This window comes from Cynocephalus volans, chromosome 14, assembly GCF_027409185.1.
Source record: "Cynocephalus volans isolate mCynVol1 chromosome 14, mCynVol1.pri, whole genome shotgun sequence".
Lineage (NCBI taxonomy): Eukaryota > Metazoa > Chordata > Mammalia > Dermoptera > Cynocephalidae > Cynocephalus > Cynocephalus volans.
The window spans coordinates 23,427,408-23,447,128 of NC_084473.1; the positions used below are offsets into that span (position 1 = coordinate 23,427,408).

Consider the following 19,721-nt stretch of genomic DNA (forward strand, 5'->3'; position numbering starts at 1 on the left):
ACCTACCTCCTCCTCAGGCGCCTCCGTTTACCTTCTCTCCTCAGGGATTCTGTCCATGGCTGCCGCGAAGACGTGGAACTGTGATGAACATTTCAGGCCAGAGAGGTTAAAAGAATGGCCAGAGCCCGAGTCAGTTTCTTTAATGGAGGTAAATAAGGTGGCATTTTGAGACGTCACTTTGGCGGTGGGACATAAACCCCTTGAGTTGAGGAGCTGTTTTGTGTTAATCGCGCTTTTACACCCAGCGTTGGAAGACTGGGCCCTCGAAAGAATTGGTCGAACGGGAATGGCCCAGGTCAGATGCGGCCAAGAGTGTGGCCAAGATTGTTCCCTGTCGCCAGCCCTAGGGACAGGGCACCGACAGGGCGGGACGTGGCCTCTACCCCGAGCTCGTCCTGCAGGAGAAGCCAAGTCTGGGCTCTCCGCTTAATTCTTCATGCTTCAGGGGCGGGAAATGATTTTCTCAGAAAGAACATTTTATTGTTTTCTGTGATCCTATTATTTGCCTCGCTGTAAAGAAAAACTCTTGGAAATGCCCTTTATCTTGCCCCTTTGAGCGTGGTGGCAGTAAGACTAGTGAGATGCTTAATTTTTACATTAAGCTGTATTGTTTGTGTTAAGCTGTATTTCCACACAAAGCTGTGGATTTCAGAAGTGCTGCTCCAAATCATTATCATCTTCCTTTTATTTTCTGGCAAAATCCCAAAGAAGGAGCCGTCAAAGACAAAAACTGTGTTTCTTTAAACAAAATAATGTCTGAAAATCTTATACATGACCAAGAATATACGTAACATTTGCTAATAATCTTACTAGGCTTGCTTACAAATTGTGGTTTTCCTACAAGATGCTTGTCAACACTTATGTTTCTGCTTCTCCAGATAAAGAGATGGATTCTAAATTTACATTGTAGTGTCAGGGAAACATGTTTAATAGTTATACATACTTTTTCAGTTGTCATCTTAAAATAGGTCTGATAAGGCTTTATTTATTTTTTTGTTTCTTTTCTTTTTTCTTTTTCTTTTTTTGATAAGGCTCTAAAGTGAGATTCTGTTTATATGATAAAGAGCTTTATTTTGGAGAAGACTGAAGTAGCTGTTTGAATATCACTTTAGATTTCATGTGAAACTATTAAATATATGTGTAAAAATACAACTCTCCTTTCTGAGATTTCTTTTATTCACAGATTTGGTATTTGAATTTGGGAATTTAGTTAGTTTGATGCATTCAGTGTGTAGACCAGAAAGAAGCACCAGAGATTGAATAACATAGTTCTAAGAACCTGTATCATTTTTCATTAGAGATAATTATTCTAGGTTGTAGTACATCTCTTCCAGATATTGGATTTTTGTTGCCTTTTCATTTGTTCCTACTTAGTCCTGTGAGAATAAAAGCTGGAGATCATTTCATAGTGATCCAACCGAAAAAGCCCTAAAGTGAGGATTCAAGTGCCTCAGCTTTGCCCAAACTCATAACGGATATAGCAAGTCACTAGATTTGAGACAATATCAGTAGGAGGCCAGGAGCTGCCACTAGCTACCTCTGAGACTCTGGACCAGTTGAACTAAATCAAACTTTCTGTGGTTTTGACTAATGAAGAGACCTATGAGAAGGCAAGAAACTTCAAGACCCCTTTTAAACATACCTAATGAATGTCTGAAAACAATTCATTTTATAAAGGATTCCTTTAATTCTTGGTACTATAAAAAATATGACTTAATGATATGATGTCAGGGATTTGTTACAAAATACCGGGGGGCGGGGGGGGAGCAGAAAAATAAGTAGAGATTTAGATGAAATAAGGTTGACTCTGAGTTGATAATTGTTGAACTTGGGTGATGGGTTCATGGCAAATGGTTTTTTAAATCTTCCATGATAAAAAGTTACAAAATATGTTTTGATATACAGACATTAGATTTACAGTAAAAATATTGGCAAAATACACTGAGTTTGTCATTCTGATTTGTTTCTTCAGGATTTACATTCTAATATCTAATTCTGTAATTTTAGGTATTAGCTAGAAAAGACATTGATGGAGCTGTACATGCAATATTATTTAGAGAAAGTTATGTTGTGAAGGTAAGAGTTGGCCTTAGACTGTGTATTCTAAGTGTGTTCTGGGGGAGCAAGAGTGATAACAGAGCAGCATGATCAAGAGTTAATGTCACCATGTCAAAGAGACTCATTTTGCAGGGGGAATGAGGCTCCTCTGATTTTCCCATTTATACTGTGTAGATCTGAGATTGTGCCACTTTCTTGCAGGATCACTAAGAGGTCCTGAATCCCACTTGGATCTGTCTTTAAGGGATCTGAGAGATTGTTCTATTACTTCTCTTTGTCCTGGTACTGAACAGAAATTCTTCCCCACTAAAACTTGCTTCTTTCTCGTATGGTCCCACTTTGCAGCAGGGATATTTAAATCCACCAGAATGAATTAGTATTTAAGGTTCATGACCAATTAATTGGTAACTGATAGTTTGGAATTAATAAGCTTAAAGGGGGTAATTTCAATGAAATTTAGGGTTATAATAATACTTTGACATTTGTATTGTGATTTATAATTTATAAAGGAAGTGCATAGATATAAATATCATTCGTGCATCAAAATAGGTAGATGGGATTACCCTCCTTTTGTAGATGAGAGTGAGTTGTCAACATAGGCCTAGTGCTCTATCTACTCTACCAATTTGGTACAGGCTTTCCAGATGATAAAGGCTAGACATGGAATGGGTGACCAGGGAATGCTTTGAAATCCTTGAAAAGAAGCAAGAATTTCAGTTTAATCTGATTCATGAGTTAGATGCAATTTAATCTGAAGGCACAGTGTGGTTTAGAACTTTTCATGAGTTCTTTCTGTTCTATGATCTCAGGTTCCCCTACTGAATTTTATTCTGTGCTTCAATTATCTTATACTAGGACTTTGCAACCTGAATGTGGCTGAGAGCTTAGGAGTGGGAACAAGTGTTTTCCCCCATTATTCAAATGTTAGTAAATGGGAAAATTTCTGAATTTATTTTTCCTGTTTTTTCATTAGAGATTGGATATGTATTTTCAGCATCTGGATATTTTTAAGGAAAGAAGAAAAGAGCTATTACATAAAAAATGGGTTGAAAATGTTGCAGAGCCTCTTCAGCAGAGAATTATGGAAAAAGTAACTTCATACAGAGGGTTTGAAAGAACAAAACAAGAGGATTTTGAATATTATTTAAAGCACACAAATAAAACGGTACTGACAGTTTTGTTTTTATTTTAAGCAAAGTATAATTTGAAGTGTTGGTCCAACATTTTCATTGGTTATGCACAATCCCAAACTTATTTATTTATTTTTTTTTTTGTCGTTTTTTCGTGACCGGCACTCAGCCAGTGAGTGCACCGGTCAGTCCTATATAGGATCCGAACCTGCGGCGGGAGCGTCGCCGCGCTGCCAGCGCAGCACTCTACCAAGTGCGCCACGGGCTCGGCCCCCAAACTTATTTTTGTATTTAAATGAATTCATTGAACTGTTAACACATCTACTGCATTCTTAAGCCTGGAGTTTCAGGTAGAGAGGAAGGGAGTATTGATTAGGAAATAGATTTATCAGGAATGCTTTTAGATAAATGTTAATAGAATAACAGTAGCTTAAATGATAAGGGCATCTGCTATTTATTTAACAAGAAATTGAGAGGTAGGTCATCTCATGCTGTGTTCTGGCAGCAGAACAATATCAAGTTTTTTTCTATTGTTTTATTCTGCTATCCTTAATATTTTCAATTTATCCCCATCCTCACATTTGCCTGATGGTTGCTTATTCGGTCTGCATTCAAGGTAGGAAGAAGGGGTAAGGAATAGTGCCAGGGAAGCAAAAAGAGTCCCTAGAAGCCCCTACCTGACTTTCCCTAGGTCTCATTGGCCAGAATGGGCCACATGGCAAGTCCTAGCTGTAACCCTGCTGGGTTAGGAAAGAGACTGCACAACTTTCCAATCTCTGTAGTAGGAAGTGGGTAGGGAGGAGTGGGACTGCATGGCTGTTGAGTTAGCCACACATGGGGTATGGGGACTAACAGTTCCTACACTCTGTTCCTTAGTTTGGCTTTACAAAAAAAATTTTTTTTGGTTTCTTATTTATTGGCTTGGAAAATTTTTTTGGTTTTAACTCTGAGGTCAAGACCTCTTTTGGAATTTCGGCCCACCTATTTGTAGTAGTAAATTTAAATCTGTTGGCTTTAAGTGTACACTACAGGATCTTTTTTTTCCTTAAACCAGGTATTTAGTAGAGATCTACAGTAGTTTAGCTGGAATGTTAAAGGATTCAAATATATTTAATGGGCAAAATTTCTGAATATGTACCTTAAATACTTCTTCCTAAATGCCCTAAAAAGCGGAGGTCAAGATCGAATCCAGGTCTCTTTGAAGCCCAAGTCCTGATGTCACACTGTTGAGGGAACACTCACCAGCAGAACATTTAGAAGAAGGTGGAGTCTTAATACCACTTCATAGGAGGAAAGTGGAAAGAAGTGAGTTATTTAGTCCAAGGAAGAGATGACACAAGGGGGAATAAAATCTTTAAATATCTAAAAGGCAGACATGTAGCTGATGGGTAGATGCACCTGGAGGTTATAAGGCAGATATACACTCAGTCTAAGGACCAGCTCCCTAGTGGTTAAAATTACCAAAAATGTTCCTGCATCATGTGACAGAAAGTTCTCAAATTAAGGCTAGCTGATGACTTCAGAGTAAAGCTAGGTGATTACTTCTCCCAGAAGGTAGTGGACTCTCACTGCAGTCTAAATTGCTTCTGAGGTTTCTTCTAGTCCTTTGAAACTATGCTGATACATAAAAATGAAATAAAATATTTGGCTTTTATGAATCTTGCAAAAGAATATGTATGTAGTGATTTGCTCTTAGTTTTTTTTTTTTTTTTCTAAAGAAAACGATATCTGGAGACCATTATGATCCTGAAGTATACGATCCATTTTATATGAAGAAAAAAAACCCAAATGATGGAAAGGTAGACTGAGTTTATTAATTTTATTTACTTTTCTTAGGAGCTCTGGAATTGGGGAAAACCTAGTCATTTTATTTTATTTTTTGACTGGTAAGGGGATTGCAACCCTCAGCACAGTGTGGTCTGCACCACGCTTAGCCAAGTGAGTGCACCAGCCATCCTTATATAGGATCCAAACCCGCGGCCTCGGCGTTACCAGCGCCACACTCTCCCGAGGGAGCCATGGGGCCGGGCCAAACCTAGTCGTTTTAGAAGTCTTGTAGTTATTCTCTATTCATTTAAAAAAAAAAAAAATCCACAAAAGCATTTCCCCTGAGTTTTAGAATAGGAACCTAAAGTAATTTAGACTGCTAGGGAATTTACATTGTGGACAGGCATGCATATGTGTGATAATCTGTTCTTTCATTCGTTAATTTATTCTTTCCCTCATATTCAGCAAACTTGCAGCACAAGATGGAGAGACGTGTACAGCAAGTGTGGTGCAATTTGACAAGTGTGTCACAGAAGTCAGCGCAGGGATCAGTGGGACTCAGGAGGGAGCAGTGCTTTCTACAGAAGATACAAGGAGGGATGTCGGGGAGGGCTGCCCCGAAGAGCTCATAGTTGAGCTTGTAATGAATCTTCAGATTTTTAAACTGTCCATGTGTGAGTTAGAATTAGAAATATGGGTTTTGGTTTGTTGCTTCTGTGTAGCAGAAGTAGCCACCTGATACTACTATTAATTTTTTAAAAATATGTCTGGCTCTGAACAGACAAGTGGTTTATTTTGCTTTTCCCAGAAAACCAAGCCCGATCATTAATATGAAAGTAAAAGGTTCTTTTAGTTATGGGTAGAATCTCATTGCCTAGGGTACGCTGTCATATTTATTCAATAATTGTTTACTTCAGGCCCAGCATTGGGTTAGGTGCTGTGGGGGAAATGAAGAAGGGGAAAAATAGTCCCTCTGTTTAAGGCTTATAATCAGGAGGGGGAGAGAAAAAAATACCTCTCTCAGTAACCTCTGTATGTCCCTACCGCTTGACACAAACTCACTACGTTCACCTGCCCTTCTGTTCTCACAAGCCCTTAAAGGCCAATCATTAGCATCCCCAGGAGGTGTTTTTCCTCCCAGGCCAGGTCAGAAGTGCTGTTTCCTGCTCGTAAAGTATCCTGAGCTGACTCCTCATGACTCATTTGTCATTGTGTATGACTTGTCTGTTCTAGACTGAGAGGTCCTTGAGGACAGGGCCTAGCCTGGATGTGGCACGCAGTGCCATCAGCAAACATTTATTGACTGATGCAGTGATACAGTAGAACTCCGAGCAGAAGCATATCTCTTCTGTGTGGGTGGCTGCCCTCCCTCTTTTCAGCCATTTAAGTATCAGTGACATATCCTCATTTGAGGCAGGTGATATTTACCCTTCCACTGCTCTGTGGATTGACATTATTCATGGGTCTTTATTCTCAGCTACTTTGGTGTACAGTAAAGCCAGACTTGAATACTTAGGACAGATTTTAAAAGCTTCATACAAGGGCTGGCTGGCTGGTTGGCTCAGTTGGTTGGAGCATGCTGGAAGACCAAGGTCAAAGGTTTGGATCCTCCTAATGGCCAGCCGCAAAAAAAAAAAGCTTCAAACAAATTGCACTTGGATCCTCAAAGAGTCTCATTTTTGTTGTAGGTTACAGTTCCACCATTTTATGATCCTCTGTTTCAAAGACAGCAAGAGGCAGATCAGGAGAAGAGAGCTAGTCTTCAATACGAGACAGGTGCTTTGTGATCACTAGGCTTCATTTTTAGAAACTGCTAATGGTCAAATGATTTCTCACCCCAAGAGTGACTGGAGTTGTATTTAAGAGCATTGATTTAGACTTTTTAAAAAATCTTCCTGTAGGAAAACGATATTCCATGAAAGAACTTAAAGAAATAGAGAAGGCCAGGCTGCATGCCAAATTGCCCCCGTTCACTTCCACTCTACACAGTGTGATTCCAAAAGAGCAGCATAAAGCCTCTGCGAGATCTGTGAGAAATAAAGCTCGTGGTAAATGCAGGTACAGATTAACAAAAACAAAGAAACAAACATTTGTTAAACTTGCAGTTTAGTTTATTTACTAAAACAGTGCAGATCTTGTGCTAGTCATGTCTTTTCTTTTAGTGGTTTATAGTTTTATTATTACTATCATCATCTTCGTATTGTGAAATATACATAGAAATAGTATAAAACATAACCAGTTTAACAAATCCTTGAGCCAGTCCTGTGAAGTCGTCACCCAGGTAAGAAATGGAATGTGCCCCCTCCTGATGACGCAGGGCTATCTTCACTTTTGTAAGTGCTGATGTCCTTGCCTTCCCTAATTTTTTATACTTACACAATATGGTTCATCTTGCCTATTTTTGAATTTCATATAAATGAAACCTTAAAGCATTTATTATTTTGTGACTGACTTTTTAAAAAACATCTATATTAAGATATAATTTACGTATAAAATTCATCTGTTTTAAGTGGGTAAGTGTACAGTTGTATGTCTTTTGCTCACTGTTACAGGATTCATCCATGTTGTTGTATATAGCTCCATTATATTAATTCCTGTTTTATGTAGTAATCTATTTTATGACTATGCCATCATTTATTTAACCTATCCAGTCTTGGTGGATATTTGTGTTGTTTCCACATTTTGGATATTATAAACAATCCAGTGCAGGTATTTTGGTTCCCACAAGTCACATTTTTTAGGGCATATAATTAAAAGTAGAGTTTGCTAGGTTGTGGGATAATGTTAAACTGTTTTCCTAAGAGGCTCTTTCAGTTTAAACTCCCCTCAGTATGAGGAGAAATACTGTTGCCTCACATTCTCCTTGACCCTTGGTACTGTTAGATGTTCTGATTTGAGTAAACTAGTGTCTGTATAATAGCATTTGCCTGATTACCAGTGAGACAGTACTTTTCATATTTTTAATGACTATTGGGTTTCCTCATTTGAGAAGTACCTGTTCAAGACTTTTGCTATTTTTTTGTTGGGTTGTTTTTCTTTCTTATTGATTTGTAGATGTTCCTTATATATTCTGGATATAAACCTCTTTTCAATTATATTTATTGTGTCGTTTTCTATTTTGTTGAAAAATGCTTTTATTCTTCCTAATGATATCTTTTGATGAATATCTATATCTATATATATATTTTTTAAAGATGACCAGTAAGGGAATCTTAACCCTTGACTTGGTGTTGTCAGCACCACGCTCTCCCAAGTGAGCTAACTGGCCATCTCTATACAGGGATCCGAACCCGTGGCCTTGGTGCTATCTGCACCACACTCTCCCAAGTGAGCCACGGGTCGGCCCAATATTCTTAATTTTGATATGGTTAAATTTATCTTTCTTTTTCTTTATAACTAGTGCTTTTTATACTTTATTTAAAACTGTCTCTTCGCAAAGCTTTATAGTTTTATTGTTTTGCTTTTCAAATTCAGGTATATAATCCAATTGGAATTGCTTCTTATGTGTATTATGTATGGGGCCCAGTTTTATTTTTCATGATACCCTTTTTCCCCAGAACTATTTATTGAAAATACTATCATTTCCCCCCTGCTCTGCAGTGTGGCTTTTGGTACAAATTAAGTGCTTTTATATGTACTTAATTTCTGGATTCTCTGTCCTGGTCTATTTATCTATCTTACTACAGCTTTTTAATGAGTTTTCGTACCTGATAGACAAAATCCTCCTATAAATGTTAGAATTAGCTCAAGTGCCATATAGACATACACACACATACACAATTTCAAAACAAACAAATATTTGGGGTTTTGCTTGGGGTTATACTGAATCTGTAGATCAAGTTGGTGAGAATTGACAAATTTACCATTTTTAGTCCTCTGATCTGTGAACATGATGTATATCTCCATTAATTTGAGTCTTATTTTATTTCTCTAAAAGGGGTGGTTCTTAATCGGGACTGATTTTTGCCCCCAGGGCAAAATCTGACATTTGGAGACATTTCTGGTTGTCAGGGGGGTAGGGCTCTACAGACATCTGGTGGACAGAGGGCAGGGATACTTCTAAATATCCTGCAACAAAGGCCCTAACAAAGAAGCATTATTCAGCCCCAAGTGTCGGTAAGTACCGTCGATGAGAAACCATGTCTACAGGTCTTGTAGATCTTCGATTACATTTATTCTGTTTACTCCTATTTTGTTATTAATGTACATAATTTCATTTTCTATCTATTTGTAGCTGATATATAGAAATAAAAATGATTTTGTATGTTGATTTTGTATTCGGCAACCTTGGTAAACTATTATTAATTCTAATATTTAATGTACAGAGTCTTTTGGATTTTCTATGTACACAATCCTATTATCTACTAATAAAGAGAGTTTTACTTATTGTTTTCCATTCTTTATACTTTTTATTTCTTCTCCTTGCTTTATGGTACAAATTAAGATCTCTGGCACAAAGTTGAATTGAAATGGTGATGATCGGCTTTCCTGTTTCATTCTTAAATTAAAAGGGAAAGCGTTTAGTGTTTCACTGTGCTTTACATTGTTTTTATATCTCCATTAGCAAATTAAAGAAGTTCATTTCTATTCCTAGTTTGCTATGAGCTTTTTTTTAAAGATCATGAACAGATTTTGAATTATATTAATTTTTCTGCATTTATTGAAATTATTATGATTCTTTCTCCATTGTTTTGTTAATGTGGAAAGATTACACTGACTTATTTCTAAAATATTTTATTACAAACATTCAAAATATACCTTATGTTGTAGAGAGTACAACAAACTCTTATATACCTGTCACCCAGGTTCAACAACCACTAACATTTTGCCATGTTTATTCTCTCTCTCTCTCTCCTCCTCTCTCCCTTTTTTGCTCTCTTTTCTGGAATAAATCTTTTCTGGAGCAAATTCTAAGCCACATGTCATGTCATTCATAAATACTTCCGTATGTACCTCAGAACAAAACAAATAATCAACAAATACTGTTTACATTTTCCATAAGTGTGTTTGTGAAGAATCTCTGTTTGTTTGCCTTAAAATGTCTTTATTTCACCTTCATTCTATTTTTTAACTTAGTAAACTTTATTTTTCACAGCAAATTTTATGTTCACAGCAAAACTGAGTGCAAAGTACCTAGAGAGTTTCCATATACCCTCTGTCCACATACATATACAACCTCCCCCACTATTGACATCCTGCACCACAATGGTGCATTTGTTACAATTGATGAAACCACATTGACATTATCACCCAAATTCCATAGTTTACATTAGGGTTCACTCTTGGTGGTGTACATTCTATGGGTTTGGACAAATGTATATGATCTGTATCCACCATTATGGAATTATACGGAATAGCTCACTGTCCTAAAAACCATCTGTGCTATGTCCATTCATCCCTCCCTCCCTTAAACCCCTGGGCACCGCTATAGTCTCCATAGTTTTACCTTTTACAGAATGTCATATGGTTGGAATCATACAGTATGTAGCATTTTCAAATTTCACTTTCATTTTTTAACTCTTAAAAAAACTTATTTGTACATATTTTGGGGTACAGTATGTCATTTCAGTACATACATATACTGTACAATGATTCACTTAGGGTAGATAGCATAATTTTGTACCCGTTAGTCCACCACTTTTCGTCCTCTCCTGCTCCCCCACCTCTGATAACCATTATTCTACTCTCTTATGAGAATCACTATTTTTTTTTAGATTCTACATATGAGTGATATCATGCCGTGTCTTTTTTTTTTTTTTTTTCTAACTTCAGTTAACAGGATGGTTTCTAGTTCCATCCATGTTGCTGCAAATGATAGGTTATCACTTTTTTAAATAGCTGAGTTAATATTCCACTGTGTATATAACACAGTTTTTTTGTCCATTCATCTGCTGATGGGCATTTAGGTTGATTCCATCTCTTGGCTATTGTGAATAGTGCTGCAATGAGCATGGGAGTCCAGATATCTTTTTGATATAATGATTTCATTTCCTTTGGGTGTATACCCAGTATTCACTTTCATTCTTAAAGGATGTTTTCATAGGATTAAGAATGCTAGAGTTATTTTCTTTTAACAAATATCCTGTTGTCTTTTACTCTTTCAATTGAGAAGTAAGCTACAAATCCTACAGTTGTTCCTGTTCCTTTGAAGGTAATGTGTCTTTTCCCCCTGGACACTTATAACACTTTTTTGTCTTTGATTTTCATTAGTTTTACATGCTATTTCTAGATGTAGATTTCTTTTTATTTATCCTACTTGAAATTCATGAGTCTTATATCTGTAGATTGATGTATTTAATTAGTTCTGGAAAGTTTAAGTCATTTTCTCTTTAATTGTTACCTCTGCCATATTCCCTGTCTCCTCTCTTTTGGGTGCTCTGGTTAAACATATATTAGATTCTTTCACTTTATTCTCTCTCTTACCCTCGCGTGTATTTTCCATCCTTTTTGTCTCTCCATATTTGATTCTAGATATTTTATTATCTTTTCTTTTGAGTCTAATAATCTGTTGTTAAACCGATCCACTGCGTTCTTATTTTTAGTTATTTTATTTGAAAGTTCTAGACTTTCTGTTTGGTTCTTTGTCAGATAGGCTTTAGGGAAGGCTGTTTGTACTCAGGGGCCTGGAGGGTCTTCACCCTCCACTGGGGAACCAAGTGCACTGCCTGACCTGCCTGTCATGGAGAGGGAGATGTTGAGAACAAGGTTAAAGGCCCAACTGCCAGGGCAGCAACCAGGCTCCAGGAGCAGAAATCCACCAAAGGTGCTGGGAGCACAGAGGAATCAGTCTCTACCCTGGTACTTGAAATGCTTCTAGAGAGGGAGGAAAGAACCCAAGATGGTCAACTCATCCTTGAAGGGCTCTCCCTTCTCTGAAATTGTTTCTACCACTATCCAATGACTTTAAAAATATGAACATTTCTGTTTTTTTTCTAGTTGTTGGAGCAGGACTATTAGCCTGTGCAGTGGAAGTTCTGTTATGCTGTCTTGATATTTCATTTTTATCCCCCACCTTGAGTTTTGTTGAAATAAACAATTCTACTTCATTTGTTTCCCCTAGTGACTTGGAAGTTTTATGTTCTATCTCTGGTTTCATCAGTTTTAACAAACATGTTTATCTAAACAAGACAAAGGCTTTATTTTGCTTTTTTCCCTTCATCTCCCTCTGTAGCTCCTCAGCCTTTGTTGTCACAGCTCCTCAACTGGCCTTCCTCTTTTAGTCTGGTCTCCTCCCCTTGACTCTTCTCCACCTAGCAGCCTGAGGCATCTTTTCTTTTTTGCTGGCTGGTACAGGGCTGGAACCCTGGACGTTGGTGTTATCCGCACCACGCACTAACCAACTAAGCTAACCACGCTCCAACGAGCTGAGCCCACTGGCCAGCTCCACGAGTGATCTTTTTGAAGTGATCAACACTCCCCAGCTGAAAACCCTTCAGTAGCTTCTCATAACCCTTACAACAAAGCCCAGCCTCCTTAACGTAGCACATAAGTCACTATCTGGGCCCTGCTACCCTTTCTGGCTTCATTTCAGAAGTCCCTAAAGAAAATAAATATTTATTAACCACAAAACTCTCTGGGTCAAGTCAGCATGTTTACAACTCCCGGACCTGTCAGGTCATTGATGTCTTTGCTCCCACCGTCTATTACTGGCCTTTCCACCACAGGCAAGAGAGGCACTTATCACATGGAAATATAATTCTGCATCCCTCTCACCTGGCTTCCCCTCCAGCAACAAGCCCCTTGAGGGCAGTGGCCGTGTCTTATCTATCTTGGTGTTCCCAGAACTTAGCTGGAACATAGTAGACAATGAGTAAATGCTTGTTGAATGAATAAATGCAGGAAGAAAGGAGACTTATTTCCCTCGATAGGGCTGGTCTTCCTAGGGCAGAAATAGGGGCAGCCCTGCTGAAGCCCTCTAAGGACACACCTAGGGGTGCCTCACATGGCTGTCTGATGAAGTAAGAAAAGGACCTGAGAGCAAGGTGGCTACATTAGTCAGAGACAGTTTGATTACAAAAAGCAGACTCCAGGGTCTGGCCCATGTCTCACTTGGGAGAGCATGGTGCTGACAACACCAAGTCAAGGGTTAAGATCCCCTTACTGGTCATCTTTAAAAAAAAAAGAAAGAAAAAAAGCAGACTCCTTCTCAAGTGAAAAAAAGAGTGGGGGGAGGCTAGATATGTTAGAAAGCACCAGTATGTCATAGAAGACAAGCCAGGAAGAGAGCAGGCTGCTCAGGGGACCAAGAGGCCGGCCCTGCCTCTTTGGGACCATGTGGCTCTCACCACTGCTTCTCCTTGTGAACCTGCCTCATTTCTCCTTCCCTGCACACCAGTTTTCTCTGCTCTCTTGTGCATGTGTTGGAAAGTGGATGTTCCCCCTTCCTGCCTGGCTTTCTGGTTTGAGCTCTCAGAGACTGCCTTGAAGCTCCTCTGTCTCAACTACAACTCTAGGAATTGAGCTTGACCAGGGGCCTCAGCCACACCTGCAGAAGGGTCCCATGACTCTGGCCTACCTGAGGGTTGTGCCAGCAGGGGTGCAGGCAGGGCAGCCACCAGTGATGTCTAGCCAGTCTTTCCTTTTCATAAAGTGAGGATTGAGTTCATTAAGTTAATTTTCAGAAATTACTGTATGGTACCATTCAGTTTGTGCTGAGTCGAGAAAATTTTTTCTACCTTTTTCTTTTGCAGTCCTGAAAAGCCCATCTATGCAGAAGAGAAACATCTGTCTGATGAAGGGAAAAAGATAACCAACCTAAGTCAGGCTGCTTTTGAAAGGCAGTTTCGTTCCTCGAAGCTCAGCCAGGAGAACAAAGGGGATAAGAAGGGTCTGGTGAGCACAGTCCTGGGGGAGCAGGGGTGGGATGGCACAATTTTGCAACCCCCACAAGACTGCAGGCATTGATTTCAAAGTCACTGACCAAGCCCTCCCCTCAAATGGGCTCCCAAGCGAGCAGTAGCCAAGGAAGGGAGTGGAAGAGAGGGGCAGACGGAGCATTTGCTTCACACAGAAGAAGTGGTGGTGTTGCCTCAGGCTTGGTGCTATTGCACTGGTGGGCACCTTCAGCAGGGAGGCCTTGTATGAAGAAACTCAGAAAAGTAGTAAATGTGGGACCCTGGACCCTACTTTCAGGGGACAGATTGTGCCCTTCCAAGGTGCAGGCAAACCTGGCCAGAGGGAATCTGCCCTCTAAGATTTCTTCAGCCCTCTCTTCTGAGATTTTGCCCTTCTTCCATTTTCCTGCCATTTACTGCTTACTACCAGGTCAAAAATTTTGTTTTCCTTAGTTCAGTTGCAATAGGTGGGAATTTTTTGAAACGAAATTTATACCAAAAAAATTTGGGCAAAATGAGAGTTTTTAGATATTTAAAAGGTACTTTATATGTGGTAGTTTTCTGAGCACAAATTTCTTTTTAAAATTTTTATTATTATTATTTTTTACCTTCTACGATGTTGTTGCTGAGCAGTTGGGAGGGGGAGAGGGGAAAGGAGAAGGAAATGGGATGGAAGGAGGAAGGAGGAGGGATGGGATTGAGGCCTGTGGCACCCCCCACATTCCCATAGGGGAGACCGGGGGCTTCAAGCGGTGGCTTGGTCATTGCCGGGCTGGGTGCAGATGTCAGGGGGGTGTGGCTGAAGCCCTCGCCCCCACCTCCCCAGCTCGGGAACCCGGGGCCCTTCTTGCTGAGGCCTGCTGGTCGTCACTGGGCTGGCTGAGCATGGGGTGGGGGGCAAGGTCGAGACCCTCGGCCCCCCGCTGCCCCGGCTCGGGTGAGCCCCGGGGCCTCCTGCGGCAGCTCGGTGGTTGGCGCTGGGCTGGTTCTGAGCACCCATTTCTCATCCAGAGCTCGCAGTTCGGTTAGCACGGCTTACAGCGCCTGGTCTATTTCCCTCCCAGTCTCCCCCCCCCCGCGCCCTGTCCCCTAACGCCTGGGGCAGAGGACGCTGCCAGGGAAGGCTTCTGGTGCTTGGCAGGTGAGGGGCTCTGACCCGCCTTGAGCGCACAGCGGCTGCTCGCACTTCTTTCGCCAGCGGATCCCCGCCCGTCGCCACACACAGGACGAGGGACTGTGTCTTCCCTCGGCTTGAAAACCTTGTCAGACATTCTCCTGCGCAATCCGCCGTTACCCCCAGTCTCTCCCCGCACGGTGTTACCAGGTCCTCAGCAGTTTCCCCTGAGCAGCACCATTACATCTGAGAACTGTTTGGGGCTTTTTAATATTGAAGGCATACAACAGGATGGCTTGAGATACGTATTCAGTGTGAAATGATTACCACAATCAAGCTCATTAACATATCCATCACCATATCCATAGCTGCTGTTTGTGTGCAAATTTCAAGTATAGGATACAGTGTTATTAACTACAGTCACCGTGCTGCACATCAGGTCGCTAGAACTTATTCCTCTCATAACTGAAAGTTTGGACTCTCTGGCCAACATGTCCCCATTTCCCCCACCCCTCAAGCCTGGTAACCTCTCTTCTACTCTGTTTCTATGAGGTCAGTGTTACTAGATTCTACATATAAGTGAGATCATGCAGTGTTTGTCTTTCTGTGTCTGGCTTATTTCATTTAGCATGATGTCTTCCAAGTTCATCTATGTTGTTGTAAATGACAGGATTTCCTTATTTTCTAAGGCTGATTAATATTCCACTGTGTGTATGTGTGTGTGTGTATAGATACATATACTGCATTTTCTTTTCCCATTCATCTGTCAATGGACACTTAGGTTGTTTCCAAATCTTGGCTATTGTGAATAATGCTGCAATGAACATGGGAGTGCATATATCTATTTGAGATAGTGATTTTATTTCCTTCAAAAATCTATGTATATCCAGAACTGGGATTGCTGGTACATGGTTGTTCTATTTTTAATTTTTTGAGGAACTTCTATACTGTTTTCCATAATGGCTGTACTATTTACATTCCCACCAACAGTGTACAAGTGTTCCTTTTTCTCCACATCCTCACCAGCACTGGTTATCTTTTGACTTTTTGATAATTGCCAGTCTAACAGGTATGAGGTGATATAGGTTGAATATCCCTTATCTGAAATGCTTAGGAACAGAAGTGTTTCAGATTTCAAGATTTTTTTTTCCGGATTTTGGAATATGTGCATTATACATACCTGTTAAGCATCCCAAACTCAAAGACTCCAGTGAGCATATCCTTTGAGCATCATGTTGGTGCTCAAAAAGTTTCAGATTTTGGAGCATTTTGGATTTCGGATTTTCAGATTTGGGATGTTTAACATGTACCTCATGTTGTTTTGATTTGCATTTCCCTGATGATTAGTGATGTTGAGCACCTTTTCATACAACTGTTGGCCATTTGTATGTCTTTAGAAAACTATCTATTCAGGCTCTTTCTCCATTTTTTAATTTGGCTATTAGTTTTTTTTGCTATTGAGTTCAGTGAGTTCCTTATGTATTTTGGATATGAACCCCTTACTGGATATATGGTTTGCAAATATTTCCTCTCATTCCGTAGGTTGCCTTTTCATTTTGTTGTTTCCTTTGCTGTGCAGAAGCTTTTTAGTTTGATGTAGTCCCACTTGTTTATATCAGATCTTAATGTGACTATAGTCAGCTTTACTCTTACGGTAGGGGAGGCTAACTTCTGTCACCAATAGATCAAAAAAGTGGATAGTGGTTTAAACACAATAGAATTTATTTTTTTTCCTCATGTACCAGGGCCAGGTAGGTCAGCAGGCTGTCCCTCTTTCATGCAGTCTTCCAGGACCCTATCTGATGGACCTCTGTCATCTTCAGCACCTGGCTTCCAAGGTTTCCCCGGAAAACTCATTCCTGCCAACCTGTCTTGTCTTGGGAGGTGAATGTGGACCAGGCCTGGAGGTGGCATACCTCATTGCCTTGATAGTCCATGGGCTAGGACACAATCACTTGGCTATGCCTAACTGTAGGGTGTGGGTGCTGGGAAAAGTAATTACTGGCTGGTCTGACCGCAACTGCCGGGGAGCGTCTGGTGGACAGCTAGTTGTCTCTGCTGTAACATGAAAAGGTTAGTACTATGTGGAGTCCAAAGATACAGAAAGGCTCATTTGAGAGTTGCAGAAACCAGACAGAGTGAGAGAGAGATGAGGCAAAAGGGCTGGTCGGGAACCTGCCTGAAAGGCATATCTTAGCTCCCACGGGAGGGCTGGGTGTGGGTGGGACCAGCAGGGGGTTCTCCCTGCTCCTGTAAGTTGCTCTCCTTACACCACCCTCAGCCTTTGTCTTCTGTCATTAGGTTTTAGGAACCAGACAGCAGAGACCCCGTTCCTGGGCAGCTGGGGACAGCCATCACAGATGGGGGCCACAGCCTGTGGAAAGAAGAGTGATGACCACAGAGGTCCTGGGGAAGCACCTGGCCTCCCTGCAGAGGGCCGCCATGTAAGGCTGCTGTTTGTAATAAAGCTTCATTGACTTTAGTTTGCAGTGTCTGTCTGCACAACAAAGTACAGCAAATGTGTGAGGGAGGTATTTTGTACTCATTGAAAAATTTTAACGGCAAGATAGTGTTATCATCTCCCAGTACATGACATTCAGAGAGGCTCAGTGACTTGCTCAAGGTCAACCCTCTAGCTGGAAAGTGGCTGCGTTCCCTTCCATGTCCAGTCCCTCTGGTGCCAAAGCATACATTCCTTCCCCCAATGCATACTTTCTCCTTACATAGCTTGGACTTCTGACAGGGAGTCAGATTGCTAAGAACCTAGGTCCCTTTCAGAGGGTGGAGTTTTTCCCTCCTCCGCCATGTGTCCTGCTCCCAAAGAGCACTGGAGGGGCTCGCTGGGGATTCTTCACAAGAACAGAGACTTCCAGGGCGTGCAAGGCACATATGCTGAGTCCTTCCCAGGAGTAGTCTTAGGGCGAACTCCTCTCCCCACGCCCTCCAGAAAGTTAGGCTCACCTTTCAGGCAGGAGAGAGCTTGATTTCTTAAGGGGCAGATCTGCGTTCCCAGGTCAGGGAGGATGACTGGAGTTGCTGGGTGTGCTGACAAGCAATATTCTCTGTAGTCGCACAGAAGTCATCTGACTTAGATCCTGCAGGCTCCTCTGTCCTACATCTGACCAAAGAACCCTGACATATGTAGAGCTGGAGAAATGGCACTAGCCACAGTTCATGCTAGTGAGAATTCATGTCCCCACAGTCCTGGGAACAGAAGGATTGTTCTATAACTATGGTCACAAGTAACCCCAGAGCTGGTTTTATCAGCACCACACTCTCCCAAGTGAGCCACGGGCCGGCCCCTCAGAGCTGGTTTTAAACCTACCTGATCGGGCCGAGCCCGTGGCGCACTCGGGAGAGTGCTGCGCTGGGAGCGCGGCGACGCTCCCGCCGCGGGTTCGGATCCTATATAGGACTGACCGGTGCACTCACTGGCTGAGTGCCGGTCACGAAAAAAAAAAAAAAACCTACCTGATCCATCAGGGCCAGCGTCATGCTTTGAAAGTCAGCCTTCAGAAGCAGACTCACTGCTGCCATTAACCCACACTTGCTTCTGTAACCTACAAGACACACTGCCCCAAACCCTGGACTCAGTCAGCGGTCTGTTCTCAGCGAGGCTGTGCCTGACCAGCCAAACCTTCCCCTAAGTAAGCAATATGTTTAGTTGTTTTGGTTTAATATATTGAATGCTGTTTCTTTTTTCTCTTATGTCTATGTTTTAACAAATCAGTGCCTAGGATCAGTACCCTGAATGAGTAAGTGATGGATTTTTTTATTTGAATATATTGAATTATGTTTTCCAGCCCTTCTTTGCCCAGTGATTATGTTTAAACAGAAACGGGTCTATGGTGGAGACCTTGGGACATCTCAATCCTTCCTGGTTCCTCCAGCTGCCTGGAAAAGACCTGCTTCCTTAGAAATGAGGGCTCCTGTAGCCCAGGTCATTCTTTCAAAAGGACAAATCTTTTCCCAGGGATTCAGTGTATAAGACCTTATTTTATTTTTTATTTTTTTAATTTTTTTAAAAGATGACCGGTAAGGGGATCTCAACCCTTGGCTTGGTGTTGTCAGCACCACGCTCAGCCAGTGAGCAAACCGGCCATCCCTATATAGTATACGAACCTGTGGCCTTGGTGTTATCAGCACCGCACTCTACCGAGTGAGCCACGGGCCGGCCTTAAGACCTTATTTTTTCTCAACATTCAAAACAAATTTCACATTTCAAAATTCAGAAGCCAAACAAGCAGGTCAGGTGGGGATGTGGCTCTGACAGGACAGGGGACAGGAGGAGTGGGAGGCTTCTGGAACTGGAGGGGCTGCAGACCTGCCGAACAGGGCTTAATCCTTGGGCATTTCTTTACTTGTAAGTTACCCTTGAGGTTTTTACTTAATTAGGCAAGCAGAAGGACTCGAAAGGCTCAGCTGTAGCTCCCACAGAGATCGTCTACTCCAGCCATTAAAGAAACCAAACCCCAGAAACATGAGGCAGATTCAGCAAAGTCACAGAGCAAATTAATGGCAGGGTCAAAAGACCCTCGGTCTTCTGACCCCATCCTTTGTCTTTCCCTCTTGTACCAGAAAGGAAATTTGGTTTCACTATAAGCAACCTCTGAAGTTACATTTTAAGAACCTTTCTCATAGAAAATGAATCAAGCTTTGAACGAAGTTACATTCATAAACCTAAGATTTTATTCTCTTTCTGTACATGTTGGCAATGATAAAGCTTAAAGATGCATGTCCTATGAAATATGCAAAAACAAGGAATTTACATAAATAATTTATACTTCAGAAAATTAAAGTCAAAAAATATTTTCCACA

The 19,721-nt window shown here is 41.1% G+C and overlaps 1 protein-coding gene across 1 annotated transcript; it reads left to right on the forward strand.

Moving 5' to 3' along the window:
- The first annotated feature begins 55 nt into the window (after window positions 1-55).
- Window positions 56-17,351, forward strand: FAM228A (family with sequence similarity 228 member A). The gene is made up of 6 exons (XM_063077747.1): window positions 56-148; window positions 2,008-2,076; window positions 6,644-6,731; window positions 6,857-7,013; window positions 13,646-13,787; window positions 17,205-17,351. The coding sequence occupies exons 1-6, from the start codon at window positions 56-58 to the stop codon at window positions 17,349-17,351; spliced, it is 696 nt and encodes a 231-aa protein (XP_062933817.1).
- The last annotated feature ends 2,370 nt before the right edge of the window (window positions 17,352-19,721 follow it).